Source organism: Girardinichthys multiradiatus, chromosome 20 (assembly GCF_021462225.1).
Source record: "Girardinichthys multiradiatus isolate DD_20200921_A chromosome 20, DD_fGirMul_XY1, whole genome shotgun sequence".
Classification (NCBI taxonomy): domain Eukaryota; kingdom Metazoa; phylum Chordata; class Actinopteri; order Cyprinodontiformes; family Goodeidae; genus Girardinichthys; species Girardinichthys multiradiatus.
Genome location: NC_061812.1, coordinates 47325686 through 47344619, shown reverse-complemented (window position 1 = coordinate 47344619; position 18934 = coordinate 47325686). Strand labels below are relative to the sequence as shown.

The window sequence follows — 18934 nt, the reverse complement described above, 5'->3', positions numbered from 1 at the left end:
CTCTCTAGGGTGGCCGGGCAAAAACCCTTAGAGATAGGGTGAGGAGCTCGGTCATCCAGGAGGAGCTTGGAGTAGTGCCACTGCTGCTCCACATCAAGAGGAGCCAGTTGAGGTGGCTCGGTCATCTCTACCGGATGCCTCCTGGACGCCTCCCTCAGGAGGTGTTCCAGGCACATTCCACCGGGAGGAGGCCCAGGGGAAGGACCAGGACACGCCGGAGGGACTATGTCTCTCGGCTGGCCTCGGAACGCCTTGGGCTTCCCCCGGAGGAGTTGGAGTAGGTGTCCAGGGAGAGGGTCTGGGTGTCTCTACTGAGTCTGCTGCCCCCGCGACCCGGTCCCGGATGAAGCGGAAGACGACGAGTACGTGTACGTATTGTAATGTCATATCTCCTAATATCATGCAGCTCCAGAGCTGACCCAAGGCATTAGTGAACTAAGCTACTGCTTAGGGCCCAAAACCATCAGAGGGCTCCAATAAATTCTGGAATTTTATACCTAAAAGTTTTTTTTTTGTCTATTTAGAATCAGAATGCTATTAAATTTGATATGATGGTTTCAAAACAGTACATTAAATGATTTTATATTGTTTGCAATTTAAAGGAACTGACACGTTTACTTAAGACCAGCCAATTAAACTTACCCCTCCTCCTCCCAAATTCCACCAAATTTGTATTAACTACTGTCAGTGGTAGTGATGGTGTTAACAGGAAGAGGGACCCCAAATCAAATTCTGCTTCAGGTTCCATGCAGCTGTGTTTCCATGCAGGAAACACAGCTGCATGTTATACTGCTGAAAGCAATTGTTTTTCATTTCACTTAATTTTTATTATTTGTTTATTATTATTTTTATTATTTTACAAGAGTTAAATTTGGTTTATGTAAAAGATCTTTCTGATACGGAGTGTTGAGATTCTTTGTGTTTGCTTCCCAACTTCAAAAACTGGAGGAACATTTGCTCCACTGATCAGGCGCCGTGGCATGTATACATAATGTAATGAAAACATAATGTAATGAGACATAGTCAGTAAACCGACTATATCTGATTTCACACTGAGGGATTTTTATAGAAAGTGCAACATTTAATCAGCCATTCTGCTGTTATTAAATGACCCATGGGACTGCTTTTCAACAAACACTTTAATACAATGACTAGCTTTGCATCAGACACAGTGAATGCTGTACGCTGTTTGTTTATACTTACTGGTAATCAAAGGATCCATTCTGATCTTTCTGATCCACTGGGTCCAGAGGGAGATCTTTCTTGTCACGAACTAATAGAAACAGGAACAGAATTTTACTCAAAGTTCCATCCTTGTTAAAGTAATATTCGATATACAGAAGCCTTTATGTGTAGGTAGCTTTTTTAGGTCAGTCAAAAACAATTCTTGTCAGTATGTCTTCAGCTAGTGTGTATGTACAGTTTCTGAAACATACAGTACTGTGAAAAAGTATTTTTTACACTTAAATGTTTCGAATCATCAAACAAACTAAGTTTAATATTAGACGATAACTGGAGAAAATTCCAAAAACCCATTATTTATTGAGGAAAAAGAGTTATCCAATCTAACCTATGGACAAAATTCCTGCACAGTAAAGTAAAGGACTCATTGTCAGCTATTGCAAATGCTTGATGGCAGCTATCGCTGCCAAGGGCACCCAAGCAGTCATAGAGTTTAGGAGACAATGACTTTTTCACATAAGGCCAGGTTGGTTTGGATACCCTTTTTCATTTCAATTAATGAAATAATAATCATCTGAAAAATACATTTAGTATTTACTGAGGTTATCTCTGTCTGAAAACAAACTTTGTTTTATGATCTGAAAAAGCAAAAACAAAGAAAATCTGTATGGAGGCAAATACCTGTTCACAGTCCTTTATTAGCAAAATTTCACATATATAATAAAATGGTTTAATGGTTTTCTTTATTGTTGTGACAATCTTTATTGTTATGACCATTTAAATTATACTTAATTATACTTGCAATGATGACTGAAATATTAGCCTTTGGCCATCTCTCATTGCACCTCTGGGAAGTTCTTTCAAGACTCTTTAGAAAGCTATTTCAGGTGACCACCTCATGAAGCTCATGGAGAGAATGCCAAGAGGGCAGAGCAGTAATCAAAGCAAAGGGGGGATATTTTGAAGAATCTAAACTATAAAAATGTTTAGAGTTATTTCACACGTTATGTTTACGACATAATTTCATGTGTGTTTACTCATCGTTTTGTTGCCTTTGGTGAGAATCTACAAGTTAAAGAGTCATGAAAATAAAGAAACCCATTAAGTGAGAAAGTGTATCTAAAACGTCTGAGTGGGAGTGTAAATCATAACAATGAAGACTGAAAGGCATTATTTTATTTACTACTGATTAAACAAACGGGCATTTGTTAATTTCTGTTTTATTTCTGACTTGCAACCTCAGCATTTCAGGGGTAGTGGGGTATGTGTTAGAAACACAGTGTTATCTCAGCTTACAAGAATGTGGGACATTTATTAATGAGGGTTGGGTTTAAAGCTGTGTACATTTTTTTGTCAATAATTCTTTACTTTCTGTTTAAAAAAATAAGATGATCTTGTTTTATTCCCCAAGTCCTCAGCCCCTTGCTGTTAGTTTCTTATCTGATCGATCTCAGCACCTACCTAGATATTTTGTGAAAACAGTCAAGGAGCCAGCACCTAGATGTTACAGAAACTGTAAAACATTACTATACCTCTAGATTATCTTGTTCCAAGTCATTAGGCCACCAGAAAGTCATTTCCTGACATACTGTATGTTAACATATGTTGTTATGGTTATGTCAGAAACAAAATATTCTGTTAGTTTGAAACTACACAGAGAATCATTGAGTTTGTCATAATATGGGTTTGTGATGGACCAAAATGCAGTGAAGAACTCCTGAAGCTCGAGGTTTGCAGGTAAGACGAGTCTTTAATGTTCATGGCAGGAACAGACAGGGTAGCAGACACATGCAAACACGCACAAGGAACCAGCGGGGAACAATGGAAACAAACGGGCTTAAATACAAAACTGAACAGTAGGGGCAACCAATGACAAATGTGACCAGACAATCAGGGGAAAACACATAACAGGTGTGGGCTTGGGGTGCAGGGAGACAGAAAACAAAGGACTAGACCAGATAATTGAACAAAAACACAAAGTCAAAAACTCAAAACACAAGCCAGTATGACAGAGTTAGATTCATTCGAACTCAATTCAGTAAATATTTATAAATAGACATTTACTGAGTCCAAGCAGCACTAATGTTTTTTGCATCACATTGACAAAAGAAAAGTTTTCCTTATTACAGCAACAAAAGTTTAACATACTCTCCCCTTACATTAGTCTACAAATGAACATTGCACACAACATGTATTGTACATACATCCACTACTATTTTTCAGAAATATCCTTTAGCAAGGTGCAAACAGTTCAAACACTTTTTGAGGCATAAAATCAAATGGGTATTTGACAACCCCTCTTATAATAAATGGGCTCAGTCAAATTGTTGGATACCTGACATAGACTCAGATCATAGGCCACATTTAACTTAACCCAAATTTTGAATTGGGTTTATGTCAAGGCCATTCCAGAATCTTAGTCTTAGCTTACTTCAAGCATTCCAGAACCTACAATGATGTGTTTTGGGTTCTGTTGGACCACTCAATCAATGTTTCCACCATCTCACCCAATCCATGTGTTCACCATTCACCCAAACTGCATCCCATAAGCTACATGCGCGAAATTTCTTTATCAGATTAAAGTCAATCAGAATCCACTGTTTATATGGCCGTAAAATCAAAGCTTTATTCAAAATAGAAGCACATGCGCATAGTTGTCACATTTACCTTAAACTACAGCAGAAGCTGTTGGTTGTGAGCAACCACAATAGACCTGGCTCAGGCTTTGAGGGCGGTTGATGCATTAGTGGTTATTATAATTAAGCTACCGGCTCAGCAACTCATGCTGTTCCTGGGTTACAGGATACAAGAGTAGGAGGAAATTAACATCCCTCATAGTGTTGTCACTAAAGGCAGAAATGTGACAGGTTGACATAAGGCACACGTGCGGTCTGTTCACGTCGGTTTGCCACAATCAAAATGACACGATCTGGACAAGCGTTTACATGCACGCCATTCAGATCGACAATCTGCATATACCACTCCTTTTATTCGGAATAGAATTTCAATTCGATTGAGCTGAATTTAATCAGAATATTCCTATTGGTGTGTTTACGTGATGCATTTTTATTCCAATCTGTCCTTTATTGCGATTATTTATCTCCATGATGAAATAAATTGTTTGGCAACCAGTGGTAACCAGGGACCACCATGGCTGAGACTAAAGATGCTGGAACACCAGCTTCCACCACTGACTAAAATAGTATCTAACAAGAAAGAAGCCTCTAGTCCAAAAACAGCACCTGTAAACCTTTAAGTTTGTCTGGAATTTATTGTTGTCTTTATGGGTAATTTAATTGCCTTCTGAAAAGGTTTACTCCGACAAGGCAAAGAACAAGCTGTTCCACCACAGAGCCAAGAAGTCCAATGTTTGGAGGGGTCTGGGTGCTTTCTAACCTAAGAAGAAGGCACCAACTGTCAAGCATTGTGGTGGTAGCATCATGCTGTGGGGCTTTTTTGCTGATGCACTTAACAAAGTTGATGGCATAATTTAGATGGTGGGCTACCTCCAAACAGCTAGATGGTAAAACCATGAATACAGTTAGGTGTTCCAACAGGGCAATGACCCAGAACACATCTAAACTGGTTTTGGAACAAATAAAGCATCCATAATTTAAGCTTCTGGAAGGGTCCTAATATCAACATTAATACAAATCTATGCGTAAAGCACAGTCTCTAACAGGAAACCAACCATATAAAATGTTTTTTTTGTTTTTTTGCATTTTCTTTTTTTTTTTTTTTTACTGTGTCCTGTACGACTGAATACCAGAATTGTACTTATGAATGCAATATTTATTCAGTGGTAACTGCGGTTCAATTTAGAACATTCGTGTATCTGTTAACACCTGAATCTAAACACCTGTGGGTTTCAGAGCGTGCTTATGTATACAAGGTTTCTCCATAAAAAAATGCAATAGCGAGTGTGAGGAGCCACAGACCTGCCCTCTTGGACCTGGGACAGACATGGGGGAGATCCGAGCCACAGACATCCAAAGGCCCTCCAGAGCACAGGAACCCCAGGAGAATTATCGCTGGGACTACCGCAACACCCCCAGAGAAGAGCAGGGGAGAGTCCCAGGGGAACCACCCAGCAGCCACAGTGCAAAAGCCCCAGGGAACTGCAGCAAAGAGCGCACAGGCCCCGCCGGCAGCCGTCTACGCAAAAGCAGATCCAGCCATGGACCCAGAGATCCAAGACCCCGGAACACATCACTCCCCAAGCAGTGGCCCAACAGAGCCCAGGCGCACAGGCCCCAACAAGCAGCCACCGGGAGTGAGCCAGCACACATCAAAGCATCCAACTCCGGACACCGAGAACCACAAGTATACCAGCGGGCAGAGACACCAGCCACCGGCAGGTGGTGTGGTGGGGGGAAAATAGGCCCCACATTTGAGGGGGGGCTTAAACTGATCCAGGAGTGGGAGCTGCCCAAGGGCTAACTTGACACGAAAACAGGCACACACAATTACAATCACACATTCCCACCCTCATGTGTACAAAAGCGCTCACACCCATGCACCTAATGTAAAGACAAACAACAATGGACGTCGTACACTCACCTACACTCCCCATACATATTTTAAACTCCCAGGCCCAGGTGCCGATACCCCATAGGGACAACAAGTCCCCAAACCCAGTAAGTGCTCCCCTTCCTTTCGGGGGTAGAGACGGGCAGCCCACACCAGCACCAGCCCAGACTAGTGCCAGCACCGCCCGAACCCAAGTGCCCCTGGCCCAAACCCCGACCCCCCACCCTCACCCCTGTCCCCAATGACCCCCATCCGGAGAGGGGCCATGTACAAAAGAGTCGTCTACCTGGTCCAAATGAGTCCGCCAACCAGAGCCACCACAGGATGAAACAGTCCCATCCCCCCAATGAATTCTATTCTCAACCTCATGAGCAACCCACCCCCCATGAACCCCAACATGAATTTTGCCATAGGGCTACCCCAACTAGGACATAAATATCAAACACATGCCCCCAAACGCCATGAATTTCCTCCCATAGGGGCAAACCCCCACAGGTGAGCTCCATCCCTGAAAAGCCGACAAGCCCAGCCTCCGCCCGCAAGCGAAACAGGGCAAACACCACTGAGCACTGTGCCCACAACGGAATCCCGACCCCACACCAAGACGGGACAAACTCACCCGGCAAGAGGTCCCCGGTCAGCAGCAAGCACCCGGGGCTAGCATCCCCCACCACGCTCCCCCAACCACACAACCATATGAAATTAACTCTACCAATTTTGGATATTTGTCCGCAGAAGGATAAAGAGATATAAACAGATGGACGGACGGGCGGATGGATGGATGGATGGATGGAGAGTAGCTGCAACGCTGGTAAGACAAACTTTATGTAAAGGGTGGTTTTTTGTAATAATTATTATAACTAACTATAACTCCCCTTAAAGTGCATTTAATGTCTGACATACCCGTTACGTTTCTAAGAGAGCATAGGTTTTGTGTACATAATAAAAAAGGTTTATTAGTTTGAAACCTGCTCAGATTTTCCTGTTTGTGATCATAGCAAAACAACAAAACCTTTTCTCTGCACAACAACCAATTACAATATTTAGAGGCTACTTATATAATCCAACATAAATATAAACACAAACACATCAAAATGAAATAAAAGCATCAAAATAAAAATGTTTTGGATGGAGTGAATTTAGGGCCTTACTTGGGTATTTGCCTCCACGACTCCTCTTGATGAAGCAGACAATGAGGAGGATCAGTATAATGAGGGCAATGGCACACATCAAGCCAATGAACCAGCCCTGAGTGGCTATGTCTACCTGGTCTATGTGAGCTGGAGAAACACAGAGAGAGAGAGAGAGAGACACAGGAAGAAGGAGAGAGTGTTCTGGATCAACATGTGTTCTAATTCTCTCAGTGGGCTCAGTGCTCATCAAAATCTCATCATATTTTTCACTTAAACAAGAATTACCTTTATTCATAGCAGCATTTTGAAGATTAGAAGATTTATTATACTTCCAAATAATTTCATGAATTTTGTCATTTAAATTACTCATTAGCCTCCCTATTGCTCGACTAGAGGAAGTAAAGATTTTGGACTTTCCTTCCTTGGCACCTCATAGCCCTATTTGCGATGTGAAGCTTCAGTAGAGCTCAGGTTTGGATAATTTATCATCCATTGCTTGTTAACATTGTGTTTTAAGGACATTGTCCGCATTGATTATGATCTGTTATTCTACAAAAATGCAAGCAGTTAAAGACTGAACTCCGATAACCTCCCACAGTAATTAAACAAGGGCAGGTTACTGGTTCTATAAAACCATCAGATTCATCTTCCACAGAACTAGCTCAGAACAACGTCATTACAGTGCCTTGCAACGGTACCCAAAACTTTTCAAACATTGTCATGTTACAGCCACAGATTTCAATGTGTTTCATTTGGGATTTTGATTAATTAACCAACAAAAAGTAGCTCATCAAGTGGAAGGAAAATGATACATAGTTTTCAACTTTATTTTTCCAAAAAAACATAGAAAGGTTAGGTCAGGAAAAAAGTTGCAAAATGGTTGGAGGGTGGAGTAAAGGTTCGAGAATGTACTGACACCACTACAATTAGTTTTGCACTCCATAAATCTGGCTTCTATAGAACCGTTGCAAGCAGAAAGCGATTGTTGAAAGAAAGCCATGAGAAGAGCTGTTTCAGATTGACACAAGTCATGTAGGAGACACGGCAAACGTGAAAGAAGGTGCTCTGGTCAGATGAGACCAGCTTTGGACTTTATAGGCCATACATGCAAAACTAAGTATAACTAACACTGCACATCAACCTGAACACACCATCCTCACCATAACAGATCGTGGTAGCACTATTATCAAAGTATTGTCTTAATGGAACTAAATACAACTGCACGCTGCATTGTTTCAGATTTTTCTTTAAAAAAAAAAAAATTACCATTTTGCTGTTATTTCACAATTATGCACTACTATCTGTTGGTTTATCTCATAAAATTCCTACAAAATATAACAGCTATTATATTGATCCCTTCTCTGAATTTTTGTACAGCATAGGCAGAAGGTTAAACAGCACAAATCATATTGTTAATTTCTGTATCCAAACAGATGCTCTAATAGTATCATCTTAATTTATTAATGTTGTTTTAAGGACTATGTGCCATTTGTGACAAACAATGTGATAGGTGATACCAAATAACCTCTCATTACCACCAGAAGCCTATGAATGCTCCATCTTATGTGTTTTGTTCATTCTCATTTGAATTCTCACAGCAGTGGCAGATGCAAATTGAGGACTTTACAATCAAAATCATGCATGGCAACACTTCATAAGCAGCTTTTACATCAGTGGCTAGCAAACACACACACACACACACACACACACACACACACACACACACACACACACACACACACAAACACACACACACACACACACACAAAACTAAAGCCATTTATGTGGAAATGATAAAGCACTTAGGTAATTAGCAGTTAGAGTATAGTATAGTTAATAGCCAATACATATACTTTGCTAGTTAAGTCAAACTACAGTTAAAGCTCAACTAAACAACTGCTGTCGTTTTTGAATGCAAGCAATGTAGAGTCTCTTTCAGATTCAGCTTGGACCTTTTTCTAGCTGACCTCTTATAACAGATGGAAACAAAACAATGTACATCCATATTACTGCAGGTAGTTTAGAGCAGCAATGTGGGCAGATACAGGGGTTGGACAATGAAACTGAAACACCTGTCATTTTAGTGTGGGAGGTTTCATGGCTAATTGTTGGTGCACGTCTTGCTGGCGCATCTGTGACCAAGACAGCAAGTCTTTGTGATGTATCAAGAGCCACGGTATCCAGGGTAATGTCAGCATACCACCAAGAAGGACGAACCACATCCAACAGGATTAACTGTGGACGCAAGAGGAAGCTGTCTGAAAGGGATGTTCGGGTGCTAACCCGGATTGTATCCAAAGAACATAAAACCACGGCTGCCCAAATCACGGCAGAATTAAATGTGCACCTCAACTCTCCTGTTTCCACCAGAACTGTCCGTCAGGAACTCCACAGGGTCAATATACATGGCCGGCTGCTATAGCCAAACCTTTGGTCACTCATGCCAATGCCAAACGTCGGTTTCAATGGTGCAAGGAGCGCAAATCTTGGGCTGTGGACAATGTGAAACATGTATTGTTCTCTGATGAGTCCACCTTTACTGTTTTCCCCACATCCGGGAGAGTTACGGTGTGGAGAAGCCCCAAAGAAGCGTACCACCCAGACTGCTGCATGCCCAGAGTGAAGCATGGGGGTGGATCAGTGATGGTTTGGGCTGCCATATCATGGCATTCCCTTGGCCCAATACTTGTGCTAGATGGGCGCGTCACTGCCAAGGACTACCGAACCATTCTTGAGGACCATGTGCATCCAATGGTTCAAAAATTGTATCCTGAAGGTGGTGCACCAATACACACAGCAAGACTGGTGAAAGATTGGTTTAGTGAACATGAAAGTGAAGTTGAACATCTCCCATGGCCTGCACAGTCCCCAGATCTAAATATTATTGAGCCACTTTGGGGTGTTTTGGAAGAGCGAGTCAGGAAACGTTTTCCTCCACCAGTATCACGTAGTGACCTGGCCACTCTCCTGCAAAAAGAATGGCTTAAAATCTCTCTGACCACTGTGCAGGACTTGTATATGTCATTCCCAAGACAAATTGACGCTGTATTGGCTGTAAAAGGAGGCCCTACACCATCCTAATAAATTATTGTGGTCTAAAACCAGGTGTTTCAGTTTCATTGTCCAACCCCTGTAAATGCTCTCTTTGTGTGCTTTACTAATCTGGATTTTACCAAGACCCCCTCGTTACCACACCACATTTGAGTCCAATTGTTGTTTTCCTTCTGCTGTTACAAATCTTCTTGTTGGACAAAGCGAACGTGTATGGAGATCATTTAATTGTAAACAGAAGGAGAACTTGGACTTTAAACAGCCACATTTGCACATGATGCAGTTATTTGTCAAAGCTTTAGCATTATGATACTCAAAATATAAATAATACACAATATCTGTCTGTAGTTACAAACTGAACAGGCTGTTTGTGTTTGTAGAATGTTGACAATCAGCTGGTTCAGCTTTCACAACAAGTACAAATAAATGCCATAAAACATGTTAAATTAGAAAGCACCAAAAGGCTGCTTATAGCTTCGGCTACCAAAGAGAATTTTACCTTTGGACGAAGATGCAAGTCAGAAAAAAGCAAGCCATGATAACTCGCCCAGCTTTGACTGAGCTATAGTTGACGTTAGTGGCAGAAATGCATCCAAATCAGCCCACTTGGCTGAAACCAGGTGTTCTCTCACCTGCTTTAGTTTTAAAGGTGACAAATTTGCTGCTGACGCTGCTGATCTCTTTGGAGTAAACCCTCAGGTGGTACTTCTCACCAGCAATCAGAGACTTCAAATTAAAGGGTGGTTGTTTCACTTCTTCAAGTGTCACTGTGTTGTTGCCTTGGAGACACAAGAAAGGTGCCAATCACACTCTAGAGGTGTGACTATGACTGAACAGTGATGACTTTCGTGCACTATGGAGATCATGACATCACAAAGTGCTTCATGGAGAGACTGATTTAAAAACACAGTTATTCACAGAAGGTTTGCTGAGGCAATTGAGCCTGACAACAATGCATTGCCATTGGAGATAAAATAACGTATTCAAGTATGTTTTGGAATATGTATATATTTTTAATTTAGCAAAATGAGTCACATTAAACTAAATAAATAACATCCACTTCTTATGAATCTCAAAATTACTTTTTTTAATTTAGGAAGAATTGTAATAAAATTGAAAATAAGACAAACATCATTAAATACATCAGACAGTACATTAAATGGCTACTGTCGATCTGGCTTTCTTCAGCTTTCTTAAAAAAAAAATAAAGTGTTTAGGTGGCAAACCATTGTTGATAGAAAACTGTTCTCAGTGGCTGTTTATATATTTATAAGGTCAAATTAGAAAAAGACTGCAACATAATTTGCAACAGGAGTTTAAAGCCATTACCAGTCCTCAAACAAGTCCAAAAGTGTTTGATGCACACATAGAAGACATGCCATTCACATGCACATTCACAAAGTAAAGTATATCATCAAGGCTGTTTGACAAAGGTTGTGAATAAGTAAATGATTCTGAATCTCTAAAAATCAACCTTGTGGAAGTGAAGGACATGACAGATATCTTTATCTACCAGAACACAATCTCTAAACTGATCTCATCTCACAGACAAAATCTGCACTCACTCCTTACTCGCAGGCAGGAATACTAATGGGAGGTAATGAGATAATGATGATGGGATAAAGGAAGTGTCAGGTGCTCCCAGTTTTGCTTTCTAAGATTCAAAGCTTTCTAGTCTGACCTTGCAAAGCACATGGGGTTAGCAGGGAGCAACAAATCAATCCCATCATTCCCCCCGTTTCATCCATTTCTTCAGTTTCTATTAGTTTAGATTCAGACTTCCTTAATTGTTAAAAATGTCCAACTATAGATTACATTCATCATCCTTTTTTAACATCCTTAGACTGAAAAGGGACAGAATAGACCCATTGCAGTTTGATATTACAAGCAGTGTAGTGGTTTAATGGAAGAAAGCATAACAAAACATAACGGAATATTAGAAAGCATATAAACCAATAAAAATAGCAACAGGCAATTTTGACATGGGGAACACAAATATTGAATTCTCTTAAATAAATTGTGTTTGTGTTTATTGTTAACTCATTTACTGAACCACTCCCTGTATCAGCGTTGTGTAATGTCAAATAGGTATTTGGTATTATCTACGCTCTGGATTATTTTGCTTCTTCAAAAAAGTGGTTTCAGAAATTATCATTTTGTATTGTTCTATAGTCATAATCAACAAAATTACAACTTGTGTTCTAATGAGACTCGTTTGTTAGATTAAAAGCACCTCTTGAAAATAACAACCTTTAAGAGGGTATTCATAGGAAATTTTATTAATCCCACATTTCTGTATTTTTTTTTTTTGTGCCTAGAAATATTTCCAAACAGCCAAATTTGTTTTTCTTATGACTAACAGAAACTCATCAAAGCCTTATTTTGGTCAGATGACTGGCAGTGCAAAGCAAGACAGAGGGGAGAGGAAGCATGAAGAACAGTATGATGATATGATTCTGCTTCCTGGCCCATATCTAATTTACAGTCCATTGTGGCAATATTTAAAGCATGACCTAACTTTTGGATTTTTCTGCTTTGCAGAGGTGACAGATTATTACTGGAAAGGTCTTTATACATCCTTGTATATCAGTTTACAATTTGTGAATATATAAAAAATAATTTCGACCAACCATGCAAAGATATTCAGAATAAAAACAAAATCTTGCAATGGGTCTATAATAAATATCCTGCAGGTCTAAAGCAATCCAACCTTAGCCAGTTCTAGACCTTAAAAACGAAGGTTAAAGATGTGTTTCAGAAGAATCAAGAGCATCTAACACCAATTCCAAAATAAAATAATACTATGACAGCATGAGCAGTCAGAACAATGGCAATGCAGTTCATATAAAGCAATCAGAGCAGCCCATTTATAGTAAAAGTCCAAATGGAGGCATTCCAAGCCAGACAGCAGCATGAACAGAGACAGCACAGAGAGCCAGTGACAACATGGTGAAGTCCCTAATCTCAGCACATTCTCTTAAATCAGGTTATCTAAATATTTCATTGTGTTTATGAATCATTTAGTTCTAATGAATGTCATATACATGTATCATATGATTTACAAATTTGTACAACAATTTGCGAGAAACCTTATGTAAAACCAAATATGTTTTAATTCCCACAAATACCAAACAATCAGAAAACACATAAAAATATCCCAAATGCACACATTATAAGCTGATATGGATTTAATACTTTTGTCAATTTTGGTGTATTTGCTCAGTTAATAATGCGACTATCTGTAAAAAAAAAACTGTTTGTATATTTTTTGTTTTTTTGATGAATGTATTTAGATTGCACCATACAGATAAAACCTGTATAAAACCTGTATAAAACCTCCTCACTGACACTAACTAAGACTGAACCTTTCATTTTTTAGGTCAGGATTACACTTTTTTTTATTTATTTGCTAACTAACAAAATAGAAATAATTCATTAACAATTTGGGAAAGCCCAGATGATGATGTCATGGCATGTAAGCTCCTGGTTACAAAGCCATGTGGATTAATTTACATTTATGTTAAATGAAAGCACAACTGTGGATGTATTCAAGGTAAAACTCCAAACACACTGGTTCCCTCTGTGACATGATTAAAAAAGCTAAAATATAAGGAAGATATTTGGGAACTTCAACAAGTCTAGTTTGTCTAATTTTAAAATACGTGATAGCTCATCTGTTAAAGCAATTATTTGCCAGTATAAACATCATGAGAATGTCCAACTATTATACTGTCCAGAAAAGAAGACTAACTCTGTGCCCCATCGATGAATGTTTTGGTGTGAGATCTGTAAATCAACCCAAGAACAAAAGCAGAAGCCGTTGTAAAAATGCTGGCTGAAGCTAGTAAGAGACTCATAGCATGGTGGTAGGGGTTAGTCATGTAACCGGCGGGTTGCCAGTTTGAATCCCCGCTCTGTCTGTCTCAGTTGTGTCCTTGGGTAAGACACTTCACCCTCCTTGCCTGCTGATGGTGGTCAGAGAGCTCAGTGGCGCCGATAGTATGGCAGCCTCACTTCTGTCTGTCTGCCCCAGGGCAGCTGTGGCTATAATGTAGGTCACCACTGTCAGTGTATGAATGGGTGGATGACTGATTGTAGTGTTAAGCACTTTGGGGTCCCTGGGGACTTGATAAAGCGCTATACAAGTACAGGCCATTTACCATTATCCAGAGTGAAACATGTCTTGTACTGACAAGGGCTGAAAGGCCAATCAGAGAGAAAAAGGGCATTACTCCAAAAGTAACATATGCCATTTTACAGTTTGTAAATGCACTTAGAAACAAACACCTATTATTTGGGACATGTCCTATGCACTCATGATACTATTAATGTTTGCAAACATGAGAACACCGTCCAACTGTGAAGTATGGTGGCCACATTATGTTGTTTGGACGGTTTGCAGCAGGAGTGACAGGTGCACATCACAAAATAGTTGACATCATGAGAAAAGAACGTCATGTGTAAAAAGTAAAGCAACAGCTCAAACCAGAAAGTTAAAGCTTGAGCACAGTCCCTCAAATGGACAGTGACTCTAAGCATAAAACTGAATTAGCAACAAAGTGGCTTAAAGACGACAAAGTAAATGTTGCAGACTGGCCATCAGAAAGCCCTGATCTTAGTTGGATGGAAAACCTGTGGGCAGAGTTGAAAAGATGTGGGTGAGCAAAGCGGTCAACAAACCATGTTCCACCAGTTCTGTCAGAAATGGGACAATATTAAAGATATCCAAAATGTTTGACCCAAGTCATCAAGTTTAAAAGGCAATTTTTTCAACCACTGAGAAAATGTATTTAAACTGAATTTGAAGAAGGCTTTTAAAATTCTCCAAATTGCCTTTCTTTTATTCTGCCATTTAGCAAACAGAAATAATAATGAAAATTCTGACTGACCTAAAACAGGAAAAGCTTAGTCTGATTTAGTGTCAGACATAAGGAGCATGTACCTCTGATTTCCTAAAGTTACGCACAAATTATGAGTAAATCATATAACACATAATTGCAGTATTACTGAGACAATTTGTCAATAAAATGGTCTAAATTTTACTCTATTTTACTCTAAATCTTTAAGAGCTTTGTGTGCTGTCACTGTAAGGAGTTTGCTCTCAGCTGAGTAAACTCAAAGGTAGGTTTAAGGTTTTGAAAGTTAACACAGGTGTTATGCCTTACTGTCCAAAGTGACCTCTAGAACAAACTTGCTGTCGGTTGGGAAGTTGTGAATCCAGTTGACATTAGCGTAGTAACTGTTTGGCACCACCGTCAGATTCCAGATCTCTCGCAGAGGGGCTACTACACAGGTTGAGGGTAGAATCAGGGGAAAAGGGTTATAGGTCAGAAGCAAAGGGCAGACAGGGCACAGTTGCAAAATCCACACAGTGGACCATCTATGGGCCAATGCATGAAGTTAATATTGAGGAAGTCTTGCCTGGCTGTTATGGATTGTGTTAAATTATTCCAGTTACTAGCCCCATTCAGAACCATGAAGCCCCTATTTGGATCATTTCATTATTCACATTCATAAAGTTAATCCAGCCAGATCATGGCCTGTGTGCACTTTCAGAGCATGCAGCTAGGAAGCAGAATCAAAGGTGTGGCGTACAAGTTGCAGCACTGACCTAAGCAGTATGCCAAACGTGGGGTTATCCATTATGACTGGCTGAGTTCTTTGTCACGGCTCTAATGTCAGTAAGAAACATTAATATATATAGAACTTTTCACAAATAAAAATCTTAAACTGCTTTACAAAAATGATAAAATAAAAAAGTAAAATTGAAAAAAAAATTAACACAGACATAAAAAACCCAAAGCACATAGACTTCAGCTCCTCTTTGAAAGCATCAATGTTGTCAATACTTGATACAGATGAAGGAAGTGTATTTCACAGGCGCAGAAATAATGCTCAACTTGAGTGATCTCCATGGGTTTCAGAATGGGTCTGAGGAAGTAACAGAAGTTTCCAAGTAGCTTATCTGAGGGCCTGAGTTAATGTGTAAAGCTCCAACAGCTCAGAGATGCTTAAAGTAACTGGTAACCAGTGGAAAGACATAGGGACAGGGGTCATGAGTGTTTTTCTATGTGCTTCAATTACGAGTCGCCCTGTAGAGCGTCTGCTATCAGGAGACATTTAAGCACCGTTTCACATTGCCTATCCAAGTGCATTCAGTGCTTTCAATTCAAGAAACATTGTTTTGTGCCATCCATAACATGTCTGCAACAGAAACTGCTCATCAATGCAGAGGAAATAAAGAGTTGCTACTGTTACTGTCATACTCTTTATCAAGCTTAAAGTAAAATCCCAAATGCAAAAACAACTACCCTCAAGAACTATAGCAACAGCAACAACAGTTTTACAGAGAAAACATTGGATTTTCACCTCCTGACCAGGAAAACAGTTGTTGACTACATCCCGATATTCTGCAAAAAATGACTGCTTTCAGTGCAACAGGTACATCACAGCCTATCAGGATGCAAACCTAATATAGTTTCCTGTTTTGTCAGGTGGGAGAAGGCAACAATATTTTCATCTATAAAGTGAGATTCAGTGAATACTTTAGAAAGGTGATTTAGAAACCCAATTCCACTGCAGTTGGGATGTTGTGAAAACGTAAATAAACTGAATACAATGATTTGCAAATCCTGTTCAACCTATATGCAATTGAATACACGACAAAGACAGGAAATTTATTGTTCAAACTAATATACTAATTAATTAATAACTCATTCTGAATTTGATGCTTGCAAAACATTCCAAAAAAGTTGGGACAGTGGCATGTTTAACACTGTGTTACATCATCTGCCCTTTTAACAACACTCGATATGTGTTTGGGAACTGAGGACACAACTTGTTGAAGCTTTGTAGGTAGAATAGTTGTAATACATGCAGAATGTTGATGGCATTGTTTGATGATGCAATGTCACTCTGAAAAAGACCTTGCTTGGATGGCAGCACATGCTGCTCTAAAACCTGTATGTACCTCTCAGCATTCACTGTGCTTTCACAGATGTGCAAGTTAATAGGACACAGAGTCCATGATTTCTAACAAGCAATTTGAAATGTGGACTTGTCAGACCACTTTGCAACAGTCCATCTCAGATGAGCTCGGCCCAGAAAGCCAGCAGCATTTCTGGGTTTGGTTGATATATGGCTTTTCCTTTTTATTGTAGAGTTTTAACTTGCACTTGTAGATGTAGCAAATAAATGTAAAAACTGACAATGGTTTTCTTAAGTGTTCCTGAGCTCACGTGATAATATCCCTTACAAAATGAGATCGGTTTTTAACACAGTGCCATCAAAGGTCACGGGTATTCCATGTTTGTTTTCGGCCTTGCTGCTTATGTGCAGCAATTTGTCCAGATTCTCTAAATCTTTTGAAATTATGGACAGTAGATGATGAAATCCCTAAATTTCTTGCATTTGTACGATGAGAAATTTTCCTTAAGTTTCTTAGACTATTTGCTCAAGCAGTTGTTCAAAAGCGGCAAACCGCACCCCAACCTTGCTTGTAAACGACTGAGCCTTTCAAGGATCCTCGTTTTATACTCAATCATGACATTCACCTGCTTACAATTAAGCTGTTCATCTGTGGAATGTTCCAAACATGTGTTTTTTGAGCATTTCTCAACTTTCACATTCTTTTGTTGCCCCTGTTCCAGCTTTTTTGGAATATGTTGCAGAATTGCAGAAACCTTGAATTTAAAATGCAGAAATATTTTCAAAAAAAGCTAAATTTATCAGTTTGAACATTAAATAGCTTGTCTTTGAGGTGTATTCAAATGCATTTAGGTTAAATTGAATAGGATTGGCAAACCATTGTATTTAATTTATATTTTCATTTTAAACAACATCACAACTTCATTGGAATTGGAGTTGTACAATGAAATACCAATATGTACCCAAGACATTCTGATCAACTCGCTTGGTGGTGACCAGCACAGGAGTTGTGGTAGTTGTAGTTGACTCAGTGGTAGTAGTAGTAGTAGTAGTAGTAGTGGTAGTAGTAGTGGAAGTGGTAGTTGGAAGAGTGGTAGTAGTTGTGATACTACTTGTTTTAGGAGAGATGGTAGTGGGAGGAAGAGGAGGTAGAGGATAAGAAGAGAAAACAGAAGACTGGGTGGCATCCGTAAGCTTAACTACAGGGAAGGAAGAAGGAGAGAGCAGAGGGTTAAACACAAGGCAGCATGGACATCACACAAAATTGCCACACACTGACACTCACTGATATAGCCCAATGGAGCATTGAACTGACTGCTTCCCTCAACCATAACCCTCAAATGTTCACCTCACTAGAGTAATCACAAAATCATCAATCACAGCTGTTCTCAGTTCATCAATGTTAGCATTCAGTCACATTTTATCAGAACTGCCTTACACACACCTGGTCCTCAGGATCCATTAAATATATTTTACCCTTTGAGGCCACTTTTGAATGTTCTTCCCAGAAATTCCTCAAGTTCAGCAAAGACATGTTCAGGTGTGCTGAAGCAGGGAAACATCTAAAATAGGAGTGTCCAAAGTTGGTCCTTAAGAGGCGGTGTCCTGCATGTCTTAGATGTTTTCCTACTTTAACAGACATGATTAAGGTGCAGTTCTGCAAAATCCTGTTAATCAGCCATCAATGGACATCAGGTGTGCTAAAGCAGGGAAAAATCTAAAACATGCAGGACACCGGCCCTTGAGGACCAACTTTGGATACCCCTGATCCAAAATATGCAGGGTTGACTCTGATTAATATGACTGAGTGTTGCTGCCATCAAGTGGTAAAACCCTAAAAATGCAACATGTGTTTCATCTTGGCAATTAGGATGGTGTTCTATAGGAGCCATGTTTAGAATAATTGAGTCAGTAACGCCATAAAACTGCCTTTACTTATTTTACTATAAAGGGACAAATTACTTCAACTATGTTTATTATGGAGACAAAAAACAACTTAAACCATTGAGAGTTCAATTTGACTCCAAACACTTAAATACAAAAACAATTCTGAATATTGATACTACGGTAAAGGTAGGATTGAGAACCGTAGTAACCCAACCTATAAATAT

The 18934-nt window shown here is 39.6% G+C and overlaps 1 protein-coding gene across 25 annotated transcripts in view; it reads right to left on the bottom strand.

The window, feature by feature from the left end:
* nfasca (neurofascin homolog (chicken) a) overlaps nucleotides 1-18934 on the bottom strand; it is a 252025-nt gene that overhangs the window by 35274 nt on the left and 197817 nt on the right. For 7 of the 25 annotated variants that reach the window (XM_047348117.1, XM_047348116.1, XM_047348120.1 and 4 more), the window contains 6 exons: nucleotides 17786-18022; nucleotides 15062-15181; nucleotides 10529-10675; nucleotides 6864-6992; nucleotides 2644-2679; nucleotides 1204-1273 (listed from right to left, as the gene is read on the bottom strand). In XM_047348117.1, the coding sequence (XP_047204073.1) occupies nucleotides 1204-1273; nucleotides 2644-2679; nucleotides 6864-6992; nucleotides 10529-10675; nucleotides 15062-15181; nucleotides 17786-18022 (739 nt within the window). Of the gene's footprint in view, nucleotides 1-1203; nucleotides 1274-2643; nucleotides 2696-6863; nucleotides 6993-10528; nucleotides 10676-15061; nucleotides 15182-17785; nucleotides 18023-18934 lie in introns of all 25 variants that reach the window. The other 18 variants (XM_047348122.1, XM_047348125.1, XM_047348129.1 and 15 more) reach the window with 11 other exon arrangements.